Raw genomic sequence first — 18,802 nt, 5'->3', positions numbered from 1 at the left:
TAATTATTTCTTGCCCATGAACATTCAACCACCCATCAGAGAAGATTGCAATACAGTCTGCTTTCTCTATGATTTGCTTGACATTCACTTGAATTCTGTTGAACTCTGCATCCAGCAAATTAGTAGATAAAAACATGTCTAGTTGGAGGGGTGTATGCTGGGCGAAGAACATTCAGAAATCTCTTTGAATACACATTGCCTTTGAGCAGAGGTGAACCCGTTGCCGACACAGCTCGAGCAAGACATTCATCAGCATCTCTCTGACTATGTTCCTCCATTGAGTCAAAAAACTTCTGATTCAAGGACCATGAGCTGTTACTATCGATAAGGTGTGATTCATAAATTTTCACCTCGAATAAAAGTAGAGGGACTTTTGTCAGAGGTTGCTTGTTGTGAGCGCTGAGGGAACATTATGCACTTGGCCAAATGATTCTGCATCTTTGTTGCATTCTTCACATTTTATTTGGCACAGTATTTGCAAATGTACACAAGGCTCAAGCAAGCTAAAACCCACATGGTAGCAAAAACTAACAAGCAGAAACCGTTAACAAGTTAGAAATGATTTAAACACTTTGCTGTAGGCTAGTATTTACTAGTTAACAAAAAATTCTGTGTCATAAAAGCTATTCACCTCACCCAGTGTTGTAATCAAAACTTACCAGAAGGCATGTAGTCATTGCCTCAGTGTAGTAGTGTGGGCTCAATAGCATCTCATTAGTGTGCAAGATCTTGAGAATCAGCTGTATGTGTGATGGAAGAGTGCACTGCACATGATGGAAAAATGAACTGTGCATGCAAAGGGTTGCAATTCCATTGAATTGGGGCTAGTTTAACCAAAATATGCCACAAGACCTAGAATTGCCTTGTGTATCCCACAAAAAAAGATAATTTTTTGATGAATTTAAGGAAAACTCCCAAAATTCATGAGCTTAACTTCCCATGGAAAATTTCCCAGAAAGTTTCTGACCCTTTGCAACCCTAATGGCAAGACCTGAAATCAGTTGTATAGCAATGATCAACAACTCATTTGACAGAAGTTTAACAATTATGAAAATAATAAAATGGGCAAATGTTGCACAATCCAGGTGTGGAATGCTCTTAAAAGACTTACCTAGAAAATAGGTGCTTCTAAAGTCTATGGATTTAATTTTTAAAATGTATTTTTTCAATACATTTCTAAAAGCATGTTTTCACTTTGTCATTATGGGATAGTGTGTAAATGGGTGAAAAATATATTTAATCAATTATGAATTCAGGCTTAACAAAATTAGGAATAAGTAAAGTGGTATGAATACTTTCTGAAGGCACTGTATGTGTATCTTTGAGGGGTTGGTGGAAACAGGGAAAGTCAAATTTCAGTTGGAATTGACCAATAAAGTCATCTTAATCTTATTGGATGAAACAGGACACTCGAGTTGTGCAAGTGTCAACAACTGGAACAGATGAGTCATACATAGAGATCAATGTGAAACACAGATGAAAGTGTACACAAACTATCAGTAAGTGGAAGTTGACACATAAGATAACCGTAAAAAACATGTTAATCCTTCTTCCACATGTTACATTGACACCAACACAGGTGTAACCCACTTAGGTGGTGCTGCCCTGTTTATTATTCTTCCTAGGATATCCCCCTTTCTCTCCCACTGGTTTTACTGTGCATTATCCTCCCTTCTCTCAGTCTGTGTTACAGTATTTCCACAAGCTTTAGATTTCCATGATAAAGCTAAAAGGGAATTCCACTTCTAGCTACACCACTCTGTCACCATGCTCAACAGAATCTACCCTGGTTTGTTCCTACTCATAGGTTTACCGTAATAAGTTAAGTGAATATCTTACATTTAAAAAGTTTCAATCATGATTTGTGACACTTTATATTTACTCGATGACACATCCAATATGGTCACCCTTCTAGAAAATTGCCACATAAGACATTTTGATATGCGTCTATCTTTGATATCATTAGATTGTAACATGACATTGCCAAGTCTTTAAAGTGTATACAAAATAATACTGATGGGCAACAAAATGTGAAAATGTGAACTAGGAGACAGAAACCACAAAGCCCTACTGCAGAATAGATGTGCTACACTACACTGGACTCCACTTTTAGACCTCTTCCATACGCAGATGAGATAAGTCGCAATTGACATTTTGCAGCGGACTTCAGAAACAAGTCTAGCTTTCATGGTGCTATTTGAACACTTTGGGAATCACCTGCAAAAGGTCACTGAGCCCATTTCCTTTCCTCCTACCTACCCCCTATAAAAACCTTCATTTCCTTTCCACCTTTCTCATGCACTAGCCCTATTCTAAATAAATATAGAAAGTTAGAGATGTGAACAAAGGGTAAAGTTGACATGAAACGGTATCTTCTTTAGGGTAGTATATTGCGCCTACTTCAACTACCACTTATGTCCTGTTAAAAACCGACCTGCACCAAATACACTTGCCAAAATACTTTGAAATACTTGAGGTACGCTTGATATTGGCCTAGTTTGCACACTACAATGGAAACAATGGAATATCTGCTCATCTCCTCAATCTTCTTTATCAGACTTCTGCTTCTTTCCCTCCATCAGTGCAGCTATCCTGTTGTCCTCTTCAACTGGCAAATATTCAAACTCCTCCTTAATCTGCCTCCTTTGTGAAGCACATCTCCAGTATTTGACATACAAGGTTTTACCAGCAAGGTAAAATAAGCCAGACTGACAGACCTACAGAAAGTCTTAAATATTCTATATGTCTTTACATTATCTGTCAAACATACGGTCATTTTAATTATGTGAAAGTCCCGTTTCTTTGTCCCAATTGACACACAGGTGATCTTTATAGGAAAAAGTTTATTTGAAACTGACTGATGTTAGCACACCTTAGGTAGCATAGAAGTTCCAGGTGCATTGAGTAGAAATTAATTTGAAAAATATTATCCTTTTTAGTTCTTTGAAACTACACAAAGTAAAAAGTCAAGACTTGTTTGTTGTTTTGAAGTGCATGGCCACAACATGTCTCTGTAGCCCCTGGTCCACGTCCCACAGTTTCTCCATATCAAACACTCCCTTGTCCTCTATAAACTGTTCAAATAGGTGCAGCCCACCCCCCACCCCAAAGTAGTGGGCCTTGGTGGCCAGGTAGACCACTCCCCTCGGGGCCAACAGTCTGTGGAGGGTGTCGTGAAGAGCTGAGTAGTACGCCGTGTTGTAGATGGTCTCCGAGGTGAAGATGATGTCATATTTAGGGAACAGGTCTTCCTTGAGGACCAGCGCTAGGAACGTTGTCCAGTCGCCCGAGAAGAAACGACAGCAGGTCAGCTTCGAATGCTGGGTTAGGTCCAGGGCTTGCCTCTTGGGCGACGGGCTGCCATCCTCGCCCTCTTTTTTCTGTTCATTCTTCTTCTCCTCATCCTTTTTCATTTTGTCCTCTTCTATAATTGTCTCATCGTCCTCCTCCGGCAGCCCCTGTTTCTTTCCCTTCACTTCTTCCTCCTCCCCTTCCACCTGACAGTTGAGCAGTGCGTTAGGCAGTGTGAGCTGTTCTATAACAGTACTATTATAGTCCTGGAAATGGACCTGACTTGCTCCGCTCTTTAGCGCCAGTAGGCCCAGCAGTCCAGCACCACAGCCCAAATCCAGAACCATCTTCCCCCCAAATGTCTCCCCCTCCCTCTCTAGCAGCTCCAGGAGGTCATAGGTACACTCCCACACCTTCAACCCTCCCTCGTACACTCCGGAGATGAGGTCCGAGCTCTGGGCGGCGGTCCGCGACAGGATCCTCTCGTCGTCATCTCGCTCACTGGCCGTCCGCTCGAACACAGACTCATTCAGGAAGTGGAGGGGTGGAAGCGTTCCTATGGTAACAGTCTCAGAGACAGCATCGTTGAGGAGAAAGTGGGGATCTGCAGGGGGATGGTGTTCAACAGCTGCTTTGACAGTTTCTGCTGGAGTGGTGGTGTTGTTGCCGGGCACCTGTTGATTACACACAGGTAAAAGATGCCCATTGTCATGTGCAATGCAAAGTACAATCTGCACGCATACTACACAAGTGTTGTAACTGTCTTGTCTCCTGGTAGTCAACTACATACACATGAATAGAACAGACATAGTGGGAAGAAAAATTGTGTGAACCCTTTAGAATGACCTGGATTTCTGCATAAATTGGTCATAACATTTTATCTGATCTTCATCTAAGTCACAACTATAGACAAAACACAGTCTGCTTAAACTAATGCACAAACAATTATGTTTCATATCTTCATTGAACACACCGCGTAAACATTCACAGTGTAGGCTGGAAAAAGTATGTGAACCCTCGGATTTAAGAACAGGTTGACCCTCCTTTGGCAGTAATAACCTCAACCAAACGTTTTCTGTAGTTTTCTGGATCAGACCTGGACAACGGTCAGGAGGGATTTTGGACCATCCCTCTTTACAAAACTGTTTCAGTTCAGCAATATTCTTGGGATATCTGGTGTGAACCGCTCTCTTGAGGTCATGCCAATCGGGTTGAGATCAGGACTAACTGGGCCACTGCAGAAGGCGTATTTTCTTCTGTTCAAGCCATTGTTGTTGATTTACTTGTCTTTGGGTTGTTGTCCTGTTGCATCACCCAACTTCTGTTGTGCTTCAATTGGCAGATAGACATTTTGCAGGAGAATGTTAGGCTAAACTACAATGATAGCAAGTTGTCCAGGCCCTGAGGCAGCAAAGCAGCCAAACCAATTTGTCTTACCCTGTACTGACTGAGATACTTCTGTAATCCTTTCCAGATTTATGCAAGGCAACCATTCTTAATTTTAAGTATTCTGAGATCTTTTGTTCGAGGTATGGTTCACATCAGGCAATGCTTCTTGTTCTTTTGGGGGCAGGGCAGCTCTAACCAACATCTCTCGTCTCATTGATTGGACTCCAGGTTAGTCAACTCCTGACACCAATTAGCTTTTGGAGAAGTCAATTAGCCTAGGGGTTCACATACTTTTCCCAACCTACACTGTGAATGTTTAAATGTTGCATTCAATATAGACAAGAAATATACAATAATTTGTGTTATTAGTTTAAGCACACTGCTCGTCTATTGTTGTGATTTAGATGAAGATCAGATCAAATGTCAAATTTATGCAGAAATCCAGGTAAATCCAAAGGGTTCACATACTTTTTCTTGCCACTCTAGCAGCATCCTAATGCTTACGCACAAGCAAAGATGCCTAATGTCATGAAGGACACAGAATAACACTGACTCCCTCTTGTGGTTGGCCGCACACTGTCCCAGTATCTGTGTGTTAGAGATGTTAATGAGTATGACGCATCTAGTCTCTAACACCTCAGATTCAAACTTCCATTAGACAGCTCTGCAATCATTGTCAAATAATGTTTGTTAATCACCAAATAAGGCGCGTCGCTGTGCAACTATCTTCATCTACTACCGTTATGTCTGATATGTACTCACCCCCCCCAAATAAAGTTAAATGAACATGTACAAGCAACCAAAAAACTGTCTTTGGCACCTCCAATGTATTGAACTGTTGCAGACTTTCGACCTGTGCGTGGCAGTAATGGAGATGCCGAAGAGGCATTTTTTCCAGTTGCTTGTACATTTTTATTTAGACCTTTTTGGGAAGTACATAACGAAAGTTCACATTATCGCAACTCAAATTTCTTTGGATGTAAATTTCTTTGGATGACAAACTCCATATCTGGTGAACAACAAACTCATTTTGACATAAAACTTGCAGAGCTGTCTAATGGGAGTTTGAATAAGAAAACCAATAAAAAAATTAAAAATAAAAATTCTTGGCAGAGACAATACATCAGGCTTTTATTGGCCTTCTCTAGTCTATCGGCTTTGCCAATATTCCCGCTAAACAGCAAAGCTGCTGCTATGCTAGCCGCCACTCACTGAAAGGTCAATTCATCTCCCAGTGCCTGTTGGAAAGCAGACAACCAGGTTTTCCTCTAGGATTTTGCTTAGCTGCATTCAGTTTATTTTTTATCCTGAAAAACTCCAGTCCTTAACGATTACAAGCATACCTACAACACGATGCAGCCACCACTATGCCTGAAAATATGGAGTGGTACTCTGTAATGTTTGGATTGGATTTGCCCAGCTGATTCAAATTATAAACTCATTAAAAGACTTTGATGATTTGAGTCAGGTGTGTAGTGCTAGGGCAAAAACAAAAAAAAGGTGCCACCCTGTGTGTCCACAGGACCAGGATTGAGAACCACTGCTTTAATAGCTTGTTGCAAACAGGATTCATGTTTGGGAATATTTTTATTTTGTACAGGCTTCCTTTTAACTGTCAATTAGGTTAGTATTGTGGAGTACCTGCAATGCTGTTGATCCATCCTCAGTTATCTCCTATTACAGCCATTAAACTAACTGTTTTAAAAAGTCACCATTGGCCTCATGGTGAAATCCCTGAGCGGTTTACTTCCTCTCCAGCTACTGAATTAGGAAGGACTCCTGTATCTTTTAGGTGACTATGGATACACCATCCAAAGTGTAATTAATAACTGTACCATGCGCAAAGGGATATTCAGTGTCTGCTTTTTTTCCCCTCTACACATCTACCAATAGTTGTCCTTCTTTGTGAGGCATTGGGAAAACCTTCCCGGTCTTCGTGGTTGAATCTGTGTTTGAAATTCACTGCTCGACAGAGACCCTACAGATAATTTGTATGTGTGGGGTACAGAGTAGAAGTTGACCGATTAATCGGAATGGCCGTTATTTAAAAAAAAAAAAACTTTATTTAACTAGGCAAGTCAGTTAGGAACACATTATTTTCAATAATGGCCTAGGAACAGTGGATTAACTGCCTTGTTCAGGGGCAGAACAACCAATTTTCACCTTGTCAGCTCGGGGGATCCAATCTAGTAAACAGTAGTCCAACACAATAACGACCTGCCTCTCTCTCGTTGCGCTCCACAAGGAGACTGCCTGTTACGCAAATGCAGTAAGCCAAGGTAAGTTGCTAGCTAGCATTGAACTTATCTTATAAAAAACAATCAATCATAATCACTAGTTAACTACACATGGTTGATGATATTACTAGATATTATTTAGCTTGTCCTGCGTTGCATATAATCTGACTGAGCGATGGTAGGCAGAAGTAGCGCATAAACATTAATTCAAACGGCACATTCGTGCGTTTTGCCAGCAGCTCTTTGTTGTACGTCAAACATTGTGCTGTTTATGACTTCAAGCTTATCAACTCCCGAGATGAGGCTGGTGTAACCGAAGTGAAATGGCTAGCTAGTTGGCGCGCATGAATAGCATTTCAAACGTCACTCGCTCTGAGCCTTCTAGTAGTTGTTCCCCTTGCTCTGCTTGGGTAACGCTGCATTGATGGTGGCTGTTGTCGTTGTGTTGCTAGTTCGAGCCCAGGGAGGAACGAGGAGAGTGACGGAAGCTATACTGTTACACTGGCAATACTAAAGTGCCTATAAGAACATCCAATAGTCAAAGGTTACTGAAATACAAATGGTATAGAGGGAAATAGTCCTATAATGCCTATAATAACTACAACCTAAAACTTCTTACCTGGGAATATTGAAGACTCATGTTAAAAGGAACCACCAGCTTTCATATGTTCTCATGTTCTGAGCAAGGAACTGAAACATTAGCTTTCTTACAGAGCACATATTGCACTTTTACTTTCTTCAACACTTTGTGCATTATTTAAACCAAATTGAACAGGTTTCATTATTTACTTTAGGCTAAATTGATTTTGATGTATTAAGTTCAAATAAGTGTTCATTCAGTATTGTTGTAATTGTCATTATTACAAAAAATAATAATAATAAAATGTAAAAAAATAAACATTAACATTTTTTTTTAAACCGGGCCGATTAATCGGTATCGGGGTTTTTGGCCCTCCAATAAATCGGTATCGGCTTGAAAAAAAATCATAATCGGTTGACCTCTAGTACAGAGATGAGGTAGTCATTCAAAAATCATGTTAAACACCATTATTGCAGACAGAGTGAGTCCATGCAACTTGTGCAACTTGTTAAGCAATATTTACTCCCAAATTTATTTAGGCTTGCCATAACAAAGGGGTTAAATACTTAATGACAAGACATGTCAGCTTTTCATTTGAAATAATCTGGAAACATTTAGAAAAACATAATTCCACTTTGACATTATGGGGTATTGTGTGCAGGCCAGTGACCCAAAAATGTGAAATTCTATCTATTTAAATTCAGGCTGTAACAACAAAATTTTGAGAAAATTAAGAGATTTTTATACTTTCTGAAGGCACTGTACCTAATAATCTTCCTGCATGTTTATGGACCAAGAAAGCTGTAGATCAGCACGTTTGTGCGTTCTCGCTTCTCAAACTATGGGCAGATTTGAGTCAGACTGAACGTGCATCGTCGTTTCATATATTTTTTCCTACTCTAACTCTCCATGTTAGATATTATACACATTTATGGCTTGATAGCAAATGTCATTGCCATTGAGTTAGTTCTCACAGTAGCAGTAAACAGCACCAAGTGATATGAGCGGTGAGATGAGAAGTGAAAGGGAGCGTAGCTACCGCCTTGCTCTTTCCAATTATAGCAGCAGGCTCAAGTTACAACCTGCCCATTTCTTGACAGATAGCTTAACTAGCCAATCGAGTCACTTCAAATTTCATCCTGGCAGCTGTGTTTTTTTTTAGAGATGTGTCCTGACAGCTGAAAAATAATCTCTCTACAAATCACCATTTGCATTGAATACATGTTCTTCTAAACTCAACAAAAAAATAAACATCCCTCTTTCAGGGCCCGGTCTTTCAAAGATAATTCGTAAAAATCCAAATAACTTCACAGATCTTCATTGTGAAAGGGTTTAAACACCGTTTCCCATGCTTGCTCAATGAACCATAATTAAAAATGAACATGCACCTGTGGAATGGTCGTTAAGACACTTAACAGCTTACAAACGGTACATCTGAACATCACACCTGCGGGATAGGTACAGGATGGCAACAACTGCCCGACTTACACCAGGAACACACAATCCCTCCATCAGTGCTCAGACTGTCCGCAATAGGCTGAGAGAGGCTGGACTGAGGGCTTGTAGGCCTGTTGTAAGGCAGGTCCCCACCAGACATCACCGGCAACAATGTTGCCTATGGGCACAAACCCACCATCGCTGGACCAGACAGGACTGGCAAAAACTGCTGTTCACTGACGAGAAAAGTGCTCTTCACTGACCCCTGGTTTTGTATCACAGGGGGTGATGGTCGGATTCGCGTTTATCGTCGAAGGAATGAGCGTTACACCGAGGCCTGTACTCTGGAGCAGGATCCATTTGGAGGTGGAGAGTCCGTCATGGTCTGAGGAGGTGTGTCACAGCATCATCATCGGACTGAGCTTGTTATCATTGAAGGCAATCTCAACGTTGTGCGTTACAGGGAAGACATCCTCCTCCCTCATGTGGTACCCTTCCGGCAGGCTCATCCTGACATGACAATGACACCAGCCATACTGCTCGTTCTGTGCATGATTTTCTGCAAGACATGAATGTCAATGTTCTGCCATGGCCAGCGAAGAGCCCGGATCGCAATCCCATTGAGCACATCTGGGACCTGTTGGATCAGAGGGTGAGGGCTAGGGCCATTCCCCCCCAGAAATGTCCGGGAACTTGCAGGTGCCTTGGTGGAAGAGTGGGGTAACATCTCACAGCAAGAACTGGCAAATATTGTGCAGTCCATGAGGAGGAGATGCATTGCATTACTTAATGTAGCTGGTGGCCACACCAGATACTTACTGTTACGTTTGATTCCCCCCCCCCAGTGTTCAGGGACACATTATTCCATTTGTTAGTCACATGTCTGTGGAACTTGTTCAGTTTATGTCTCACTTGTTGAGTTTATATTCTCAAACTAACAGCAGCGACCTATATGATGTCCTTCCATACAGGCGTGACATGCCGAGTGATGCTTCTATGCAAATGCTGTTGATCAGTAGGCTAATTAAGTCCCAAATGAAAGGCAAACAGATCGTCATCTGCAGCACCATGGATTCCACTGATGAGCCAAAACAAGCTCAATAACTCAATGCATGCACACTCCTACTGAATATGCATTCACCTGTATTGTGATTAGGCCTTTGACATCTTAATTTACGCAGTTCATCAAGAGATTTACCATTCAAATACAATTACTACCATTATGTTATTATTTAGATTAAATTTGATAATGCATTAATGAAAAATCGTGACGCGTCCTTGAGCAAGGCACATAACCCTAATTGCTCTTGTAAGTCGCTCTGGATAAGTGTGTCTACTAAATAATTAAAATGTAAATCAATGCATACATGGCCTTGTTTGGGAAATATCATCAACATTTTCAAATTTAATGATGTTGAATATTTGTAGACCGTTATCTTAAATAAGAATTTGTTCTTAACGGACTTGCCTAGTCATATAAAAGGTTACATAAAAAATGTTGACCACCAAAAATCTCAATAGTCTCACAAAAAAATCCATATCGGACATGTCTGGTTTAAATCTGAGTTTCCTGGGCGTTAGCGATGAGACCCGTCATACTCATCGTCGACAAGGTTAAGTAAAAAAATATATATACAAATCTCTAAAGGGCTATCCACACCAAGGACAAAAACTATTATGAAAGTATGGTTGATATTTTTTTGATTTATCAGGGGGTGATTCAGGAAATAGCACCCCTACTTCCTGTAACTACGTGATCAACAGCTACTTATTAATAGGCCAACAGCATGCAGTAGGATGCGTTGATCAGTTGATTTACAGGTATACTGCAGAACAATAAACGACCCACTGGTGTGGATGCTCACCAACGTTTATAGACTGAGGTAAAAAGAGTTTCAGGTTGGATATTTGCGCTTTCAAAACACAACAACTTTCAAACCACTTGAGTCACAAACTCCAAATAAGTGTCATGATGTTGGAAAAATTGCACAACATTGCACAGGTCTTATTTTCACGATTTGGCCTTTAATTTGCTTTGCAAAGCTAATAAACATGTGAGCAGCATTTTGTATTCCTAGATGAATTAGTTAGGGAGCGTAAACAAAGTACAAGCTTTGTTTTATTTTTTACATTTCAATTTCAATAGCTCCTTGGTCATGTGACCTACTGACATCAAACAAGGTTCAGAATGTACAATCTGTGGGCCTACACATTGCACACCCTTTAGTTTGTCCATTTTAATCTCATGCAATTTTACATTAATTTGCCTGCTCTGCCCCCTTGAAGGACAGTGTTACACACACATTCACTTGGGCCTTCCTGACCTCCAGGCAGGCCCCCCCATTGACCTGTTGACCTCTAGGCCTACACTCCCTGCCTGCCTTCTCCCTGGGCCTGAGTGTATAGCTAACTCCCTGGAACTACAGACCTCTACACCTACTCGGTCAACACCCCTCTCCCTTGGCTTTAGTAATTCCAGGGAATAAGCTATACTCTAAGACGTCTATAGCCCCGCTGTCAGGATCCACGTGAACCTGATAACCCTTAACAGGCTCTGGGCACGTGGTAACCCGCCCGCTTTTATCCGCTCAGAGAATAAGTCCCCAACCTCCACAGCCTGAGTGCTGCCCCCAGCCCGATTCCAGCCGCCCCTGAGTGACCCTCGCCTTGGGGGAGGCCTCCTCGTGCACCTGGTAACCTTGACTTCCACAGCGAGGCCCAACCTGATGCACTGTCCCACCAGAGGATGGGCACCCACCACCTAGCCCCCTCCAGAGCCCAATGTAAATATGTCTTATGCCTTCTACCCGCCTGCCTGGGCTCTCTCACACTCCATGTCTGGTCTCCGACCCTTCTCCGTGCACCTGTAACCCATAAGTAAAGCAGGAGGATGGTGGTGGAAGATGCCTTCCGTCCCCAACAAAAGCTTGAATCAAGGGCTGACATTCAATAGCTCGCAGCGAGTGAGCTGCTCTGCCACGTATGAAACTCTGACCCAGAATCAGAACGTCTAAAAGTGACTTAGCACCAGGTTCCCCACAAACATGCGGTGCGCATCAGGAGAGGGGCAGTAACTCATCCGGCCGCACCCCAACCCCGTTACGAACGGCTCTACTCACCTGCCAAAAGAGGCAGGCTATCCTGGGCCAAACGAAGATCCGCGGTGCTATGGTATTGTCGGATGAAGCAACAGAAAATAATCATCCCCTTTCAATCATTTGCTTGCCCAGTCAGCCCTCCGGGACAGAGCCATAGGAACCACCTTTACCCGCACTTCATCAATATTCCTCACTTTGACATGAGTGGGTCACAGTCACTCCAAGGTGGATTGGGCGCGACAGGTGTGTACACTCCTTTGAATTTCACCAAGTTGACATTCAGTGATCTGTGCCCAGTGGGAACCTAGGCTTCTGCCGTCCGTTTTATGGTTCCGCTGGCAAATCAATGGGCTTGGATGGTACTACCCACATCAGGTGTAGGCCTCCCTCCCCAGACAAGCTGGAGATAACTCTCCCTACTTCGTAGGGCATGAGCCAGATCCATGCAATGGCCCATCACTGCGGGGCCAATGGGTTTGGTCTCTGCCTCAAGTCTAGCGAGCGTAAAGGAGACCTCCCCACCTACAATGTGTGGCCCGGGCACGCGTTCCAGAGTTGCTGTCGCCAACCACCGGACCCAAACCCCCACCGGTCGACCTTCGGCCTGCCAATGGACACCACCCCAACGAAACCCCACACGCAGCCCCTTGCAAGTCAATGCAAGAGAGACAGCGAGATGGGCCGCACAACAAACTTCCAATGTTGGTGAGAGGAGGAAAACGGAGCTACTGGCCCGAGCTCAGCCCAGCCCTCGCACCCCAGCCTGACCGCCCCAGCCCTTAGAGCCAATCCTTATCCCGAAGTTATGGATCTTACCTTACCTACATTGTTATAACATGCCAGAGGCTGTTCACCTTGGAGACCTACTGCGGATATGGGTACGCCGCGAGTATTACACCCTCTCCACCAGATTTTCAAGGACCAGGGAGCGCTCACCGGACGCTGCAACGCTTTCCAGGGCTTTGGGCCCCTCTCTCAGGGCGAACCCATTCCAGGGCACCCTGCCCTTCACAAAGAAAAGAGGACTCTCCCCGGGGCTCCCGTCAGCTTCACAGGGATCGGTCGCGTTACCGTACTGGATGCCTTGCGGTGCCTATCTCCGCCAGTCCGTGGACATTCTGAAAGTCAGTCGGTCACATTAACAGGAGCTATTGAAATTTCAAAGTTTACAAAATTCATGTAATAACGTAAGATGAAAATGGACAAACTTAAGGGTATGCAATATAGAAGGGTAGTTAGTGGACATTCTGAACCTTCATTGAGTCCAGTAGGTCACATGGTCAAGGAGCTATTGAACATTTTAATTTTGAAAAATTCATGTAATGCGTATGCGATGAAAATGGACAAACTAAAAGGGTGTGCAATGTGTAGGCCCACAGTGTACATTCTGAACCTTGTTTGAAGTCAGGTCACATGACCAAGGGGCTATTGAAATAAGAGACATCAAAAATGTGTGTAATATTGCATGAGATGAAAATGGACAAACTAAAGGGTGGCAATATAGAAGGGTATTCAGTGGACATTCCGAACCTTGTTTGAGTCCAGTAGGTCACATAACCAAATTAGAGGTCGACCGATTATGATTTTTCACCGCCGATACCGATTATTGGAGGACCATTAAAAAGCCGATACCGATTAATCGGACAATTTATTTATTTATTTATCTGTAATAATGACAATTAAAACAATACTGAATGAACACTTATTTTAACTTAATATAATACATCAATAAAAATATATTTAGCCTCAAGTAAATAATGAAACATGTTCAATTTGGTTTAAATAATGCAAAAACAAAGTGTTGGAGAAGAAAGTAAAAGTGCAATATGTGCTATGTAAGAAAGCTAATGTTTCAGTTCCTTGCTCAGAACATGAGAACATATGAAAGCTGGTGGTTCCTTTTAACATGAGTCTTCAATATTCCCAGGTAAGAAGTTTTAGGTTGTAGTTATTATAGGAATTATAGGACTATTTCCCTCTATACCATTTGTATTTCAGTAACCTTTGACTATTGGATGTTCTTATAGGCACTTTAGTATTGCCAGTGTAACAGTATAGCTTCCGTCACTCTCCTCGTTCCTCCCTGGGCTCGAAGCAGCAACACAACGACAATTAGTGCGCGCTAACTAGCTAGCTATTTCACTTCGGTTACACGAGCCTCATCTCGGGAGTTGATAGGCTTGAAGTCATAAACAGCGCAATGCTTGACGCACAATGAAGAGCTGCTGGCAAAACGCACGAAAGTGCTGTTTGAATGGATGTTTACGCGCCTGCTTCTGCCTACCACCGCTCAGTCAGATACTTGTATGCTCAGTCAGATTATATGCAACGCAGGACACGCTAGATAATATCTAGTAATATCATCAACCATGTGTAGTTAACTAGCGATTATGATTGATTGTTTTTTATAATTTAAATTTAATGCTAGCTAGCAACTTACCTCGGTTTACTGCATTCGCGTAACTCCTTGTGGAGTGCAACGAAAGGGAGGCAGGTCGTTATTGCGTTGGACTAGTTACGGTTGCAAGATTGGATCCCCCGAGCTGACAAGGTGAAAATCTGTTGTTCTGCCCCTGAACAAGGCAGTTAACCCACTGTTCCTAGGCAGTCATTGAAAATAAGAATATTTTAACTGACTTGCCTAGTTAAATAAAGATTAATTAAAGGCGTAAAAAAGATGTGAAAAGTAAAATCGGGGCCCAAAAATACAGATTTCCGATTTGTAAAGTTCTCATAACATCGGCCCTAATTAAATCGGTCGACCTCTAAACCAAATAGCTATTGAAATTAGAATGTTTACAAAAATTCATTTACAACCATGTGAGATGAATAGGGTGTGCAATTTAGAGGGGTAGTTAGTGGATATTATGAACCTTGGGAGGTCACATGACCAATGAGCTATTAAAATTATTAACATTGAAAAACCATGTAAAGTTGTGTGAGATGAAAATGGACAAACTAAAGGGTGTGCAATGTGTAGGCCCACTGAGTGTACATTCTGAACCTTGTTTGAAGTCAGGTCACATGACATAGGAGCTAATGAAAAAAAAAAATGTAAGTGTGCAATGTGTGTCTATGCCATCGGTCAAAACCAGTTTTGAAAGTTTTAGGGGTAATGGTTAAAGAGCTATTGAAATTTGTGATTTGTCACTATGTTGTCAGTCCCTAACTGCCGTTGTGGACGTAAAGAAAACTACAGGCGAATATCTGTCGAATACCCAACCTGAATCTGTCTTTACCTCGGGCGTTCATGTTGTTAGTTATCATACTTGGTGTGGATGGCCCTTAACGCAGATACAGGGGCAGCTGCACACAATCCCTTTTAAACAAGAATATAAAGCCAGGGTTACCTCGACTTCGTAAATAAATTATATTCAGTTCCACTTAATTAACGTAGCAGGAATTCTGCTCTTAGGTAACAGCCCAAAAAGCATGGGGAATTCTTTGGGACCTCATAACTAATGTTGTAGTGGCTCGAGCTAGCTAGCTCTGTTACTCACAGGTTTGACTGCATAATCCTGCTTTCCAGTTTGTGATTGACTTTCTTCACCTTGTTGCCCCTTTATCGTCAACTGCACGTCGAAGTTGAAACTGAAAGACATAGTTCTGACGAAGCAGTGTATTTAACTAGTATAGCTATAAAAGGCAGTGAATAAATTCTGCAACCTACACGCGGACTAGAAGGAAAAGGAGTTACCTAAATACCCAGAACACCTTGCAGCACTGAGTCTGCGCAGTAGAGGTGTAACGTTTGGGCTAAAAACGAAGCCCGCGCCAGAGTATCTATCTTTCAAGTATTCGCCTCCTAATAATTTAAATCTACTTCGGTATAATGGCCAGAGATAACACCTTTCTCGCGGGTGGCGTGCGATCCTAAGAAAGTGAGTAAATACATTCAATGTATTTGTGCAATGGTAGCTAGCAAGCAGCATACAACGCTACTCTCGAAGCTTGTTACTGGTTAGCTCACGACACCGCTGATCTGTGCCACTGGGTTTATCATTTCAATAGATTATTTTTGGCAGACAGGGCGGTGAGGAAGATGTCAGCGTTTAAATTGATATGAATGTCTGCATATTATTGTTTAGCTATATTTTATAAATAGCCATCGTTCCGTCGTGCCGTCACATTGAACCCCCATCCTTTTGTTTTTACACTGCTGCCACTCGCTGTTTTATCTATGCATAGTCACATTTTAAATTGTCTCGACTACCCTGTACCCCCAAGTTAAATGGCTCGTTGTTCTGTCATTTTATTGTGTTATATCACTTTAGTTTGTTTAATAAATATTTTCTTAACTATATTTCTTTAACTGCATTGTTGGTTAATTAAGGGCTCGTAAGTAAGCATTTCAGCTAAGGTCTACTACACGTGTTGTATTCGGTGCACGATACAAATACAATGTTCAATTGAAATCAAATTGTATCACGAAAAAGCTTTATTATTTCTGTGACAGTGTCAGACCGAGGTAAAGACAGTTTCAGGTTGGGTATTCGCCTGTAGTTTTCCTTACGTCCACCAACAGCAGTTAAGGACCGTCAATATAGTGACAAATCAAAATATTCAAATTCCGATAGCTATTTAACCATTACTCCTAAAACTTTCAAAGCTGGTTCTAGCTAACCCGATGGCATAGACACGCATTACACACTTATTTGTTGTCGATTTACATCTTGCACTATTTTAAATTATTTTTTTACATTTTTGAATTTCTATAGCTCATTGGTCGTATGTCTTACTGGACTCAAACAAGGTTCAGAATGCCCACTGACTACCCTTCTATATTGCACACCCTTTAGTTTGTCCATTTTCCATCTCACATGTTTTTAAATGAATTTTTCCAAATGTAAAATTTCAAAAGGTCCTTGGTCATGTGACCTAGAGACTTCAAACAAGGTTCAGAATGTCCACTCAGTGGGCCTCGACATTGCACACCCGCTAGTTAGTCCATTTTCATTTCAAGATTTTCCATGAATTAAAAAAAAAAAGTAGGATTTCAATAGCTCCTTGGTCATGTGACCTACTGACTCCAAACATGGTGCAGAATGTACCCTTATATATTGCACACTTGTGTTTTTGTACTGTAAAATCTGTGGTTTAATGTACATTTTTCGTAGTTTTAAACTTCATGTCAATTACACACCTAAGAAGTGTGCAGTGGATATACACCCATATTGCTTAACCTCTAGTTATGTCTCTTCTATATTGTTGTACATTAATATTAGTTTGACAATTAGGGGGTTCAGTCCAGTGTTGTGTTTACCCTTTACTTTAACATTTATCTATAATTATTGGTAGTTCTAAGTACTTATTTTCCCCGTTTTTTTGTGTGTTTTTTCCCCGCCACAATATTTAACAGACGTACACAATAGGAGAGAGACAGATAATATCTCCTTTCGTCGTTAATATCAACCATAAAGGAAAAGGGCAAAGTATGAGAGTCATGCTATTAATTGTCCAAAGCAGGGATGGAGAGTGAGATGGTGAGGTAGGCTGCAGTGAGTTTACTGGTCAATACATATACTGAACATGTAACCACAGTAATGGTGGCTAGTAAATCAATGAATAAAAATGTAATATTGACAAATGAAACAGAAATTGTAGACCTTTTATCTTTTCCAACATGTCAGACACTTCAAATCAAATGTATTTGTCACATACACATGGTTAGCAGATGTTAATGCGAGTGTAGCAAAATGCTTGTGCTTCTAGTTCTGACAATGCAGTAATAACCAACAAGTAATCTAACCTAACAATTCCAAAACTACTACCTTATACACACAAGTGTAAAGGGATAAAGAATATTACATAAAGATATGAATGAGTGATGGTACAGAACGGCATAGGCAAGGTGCAGTAGATGGTATCGAGTACAGTATATACATATGAGATGAGTAATGTAGGGTATGTAAAACAAAGTGGCATAGTTTAAAGTGGCTAGTGATACATGTATTACATAAAGATTACATAAAGATGAGAACATTTCAGTGTTAACTTTCTCTTTATCCCTGGTTGATGTACATTTCAGAGCCTCTTCAGTGTAGATGGGGTATAGCATACATTTTCAACAACAAAGACTGCACTTCAAGTTTGTGTTCTCTACTCTGTTTAACTATTTTGTCTTCATCCCTAGTTACGGCACATGGAGCCACCGTTGGCATGCAAAACATTCAATCTAAAACAAAACAAAGCATAACATTTATTATTTAACATCAAATATCAATGTAGAATGACGAAGTAGCCATCCATTGTGTTACATCATAAATTGTCTTACATGCCGTCACTGTTGTCAAAAGATTATAAACATGTTAAATAATGTTACTAACCCAGTCAGTCTTTGGGCCACATCCAGGTTCTTTATCAGTGGCACACATGAAGTAGTTGTTGGCTTTGTTGAACTCTGAAATCATAGGCATGAACTGAACATAGGGCTGTCTGACACAACTACATAAAAATGATGAATTTACATTTACTTTGAATTAAATGTCATTACATACCAGACATTTTTAGTATATCCTCAGCCATTTCTTTTCGCAGTTGCTCCATGTGTTTTTGAAGGTTCCATATCAATTTGGGAGGGGATGTTGGGAGTTCTGTGCAACTTCCTTGGCCATCTACACCAAAAAATAAAATTTCGTTTTTGACCTAATTGCCACATAACAGCTAACCATTAATTATTGAAAATATAGCTATCAAACCTGCATTACAAAGACCCCGCAGCTGAAGGTGTCCTGCTGCATGGTGTGAGTTATTTCCCCTCCATTCCACTT

At 41.3% G+C, this 18,802-nt stretch overlaps 2 protein-coding genes across 2 annotated transcripts in view; one reads left to right on the top strand and one right to left on the bottom strand.

Annotated features, from left to right (window-relative positions):
• Nucleotides 1-2,828: 2,828 nt before the first annotated feature.
• Nucleotides 2,829-15,764, bottom strand: mettl18 (methyltransferase like 18). The gene is made up of 2 exons (XM_024423584.2): nucleotides 15,533-15,764; nucleotides 2,829-3,965 (listed from the first exon to the last, which is right to left on the bottom strand). The coding sequence occupies exons 1-2, from the start codon at nucleotides 15,632-15,634 to the stop codon at nucleotides 2,967-2,969; spliced, it is 1,101 nt and encodes a 366-aa protein (XP_024279352.1). The 5' UTR covers nucleotides 15,635-15,764; the 3' UTR covers nucleotides 2,829-2,966.
• The window catches only part of zdhhc16a (zinc finger DHHC-type palmitoyltransferase 16a), a 15,551-nt gene continuing 12,496 nt past the window's right edge, over nucleotides 15,748-18,802 (top strand). Inside the window, exon 1 of the mRNA XM_042322374.1 lies at nucleotides 15,748-15,913. The gene's annotated coding sequence lies outside the window, so the exon portion shown is untranslated. The remainder of the gene's footprint in view (nucleotides 15,914-18,802) is intronic.

The sequence above is a fragment of the Oncorhynchus tshawytscha genome, linkage group LG01, assembly GCF_018296145.1.
Source record: "Oncorhynchus tshawytscha isolate Ot180627B linkage group LG01, Otsh_v2.0, whole genome shotgun sequence".
In the NCBI taxonomy this organism is placed as follows: domain Eukaryota; kingdom Metazoa; phylum Chordata; class Actinopteri; order Salmoniformes; family Salmonidae; genus Oncorhynchus; species Oncorhynchus tshawytscha.
Note: the sequence above shows the minus strand (reverse complement) of the source record. Positions and strands in the feature narration are given on the sequence as shown.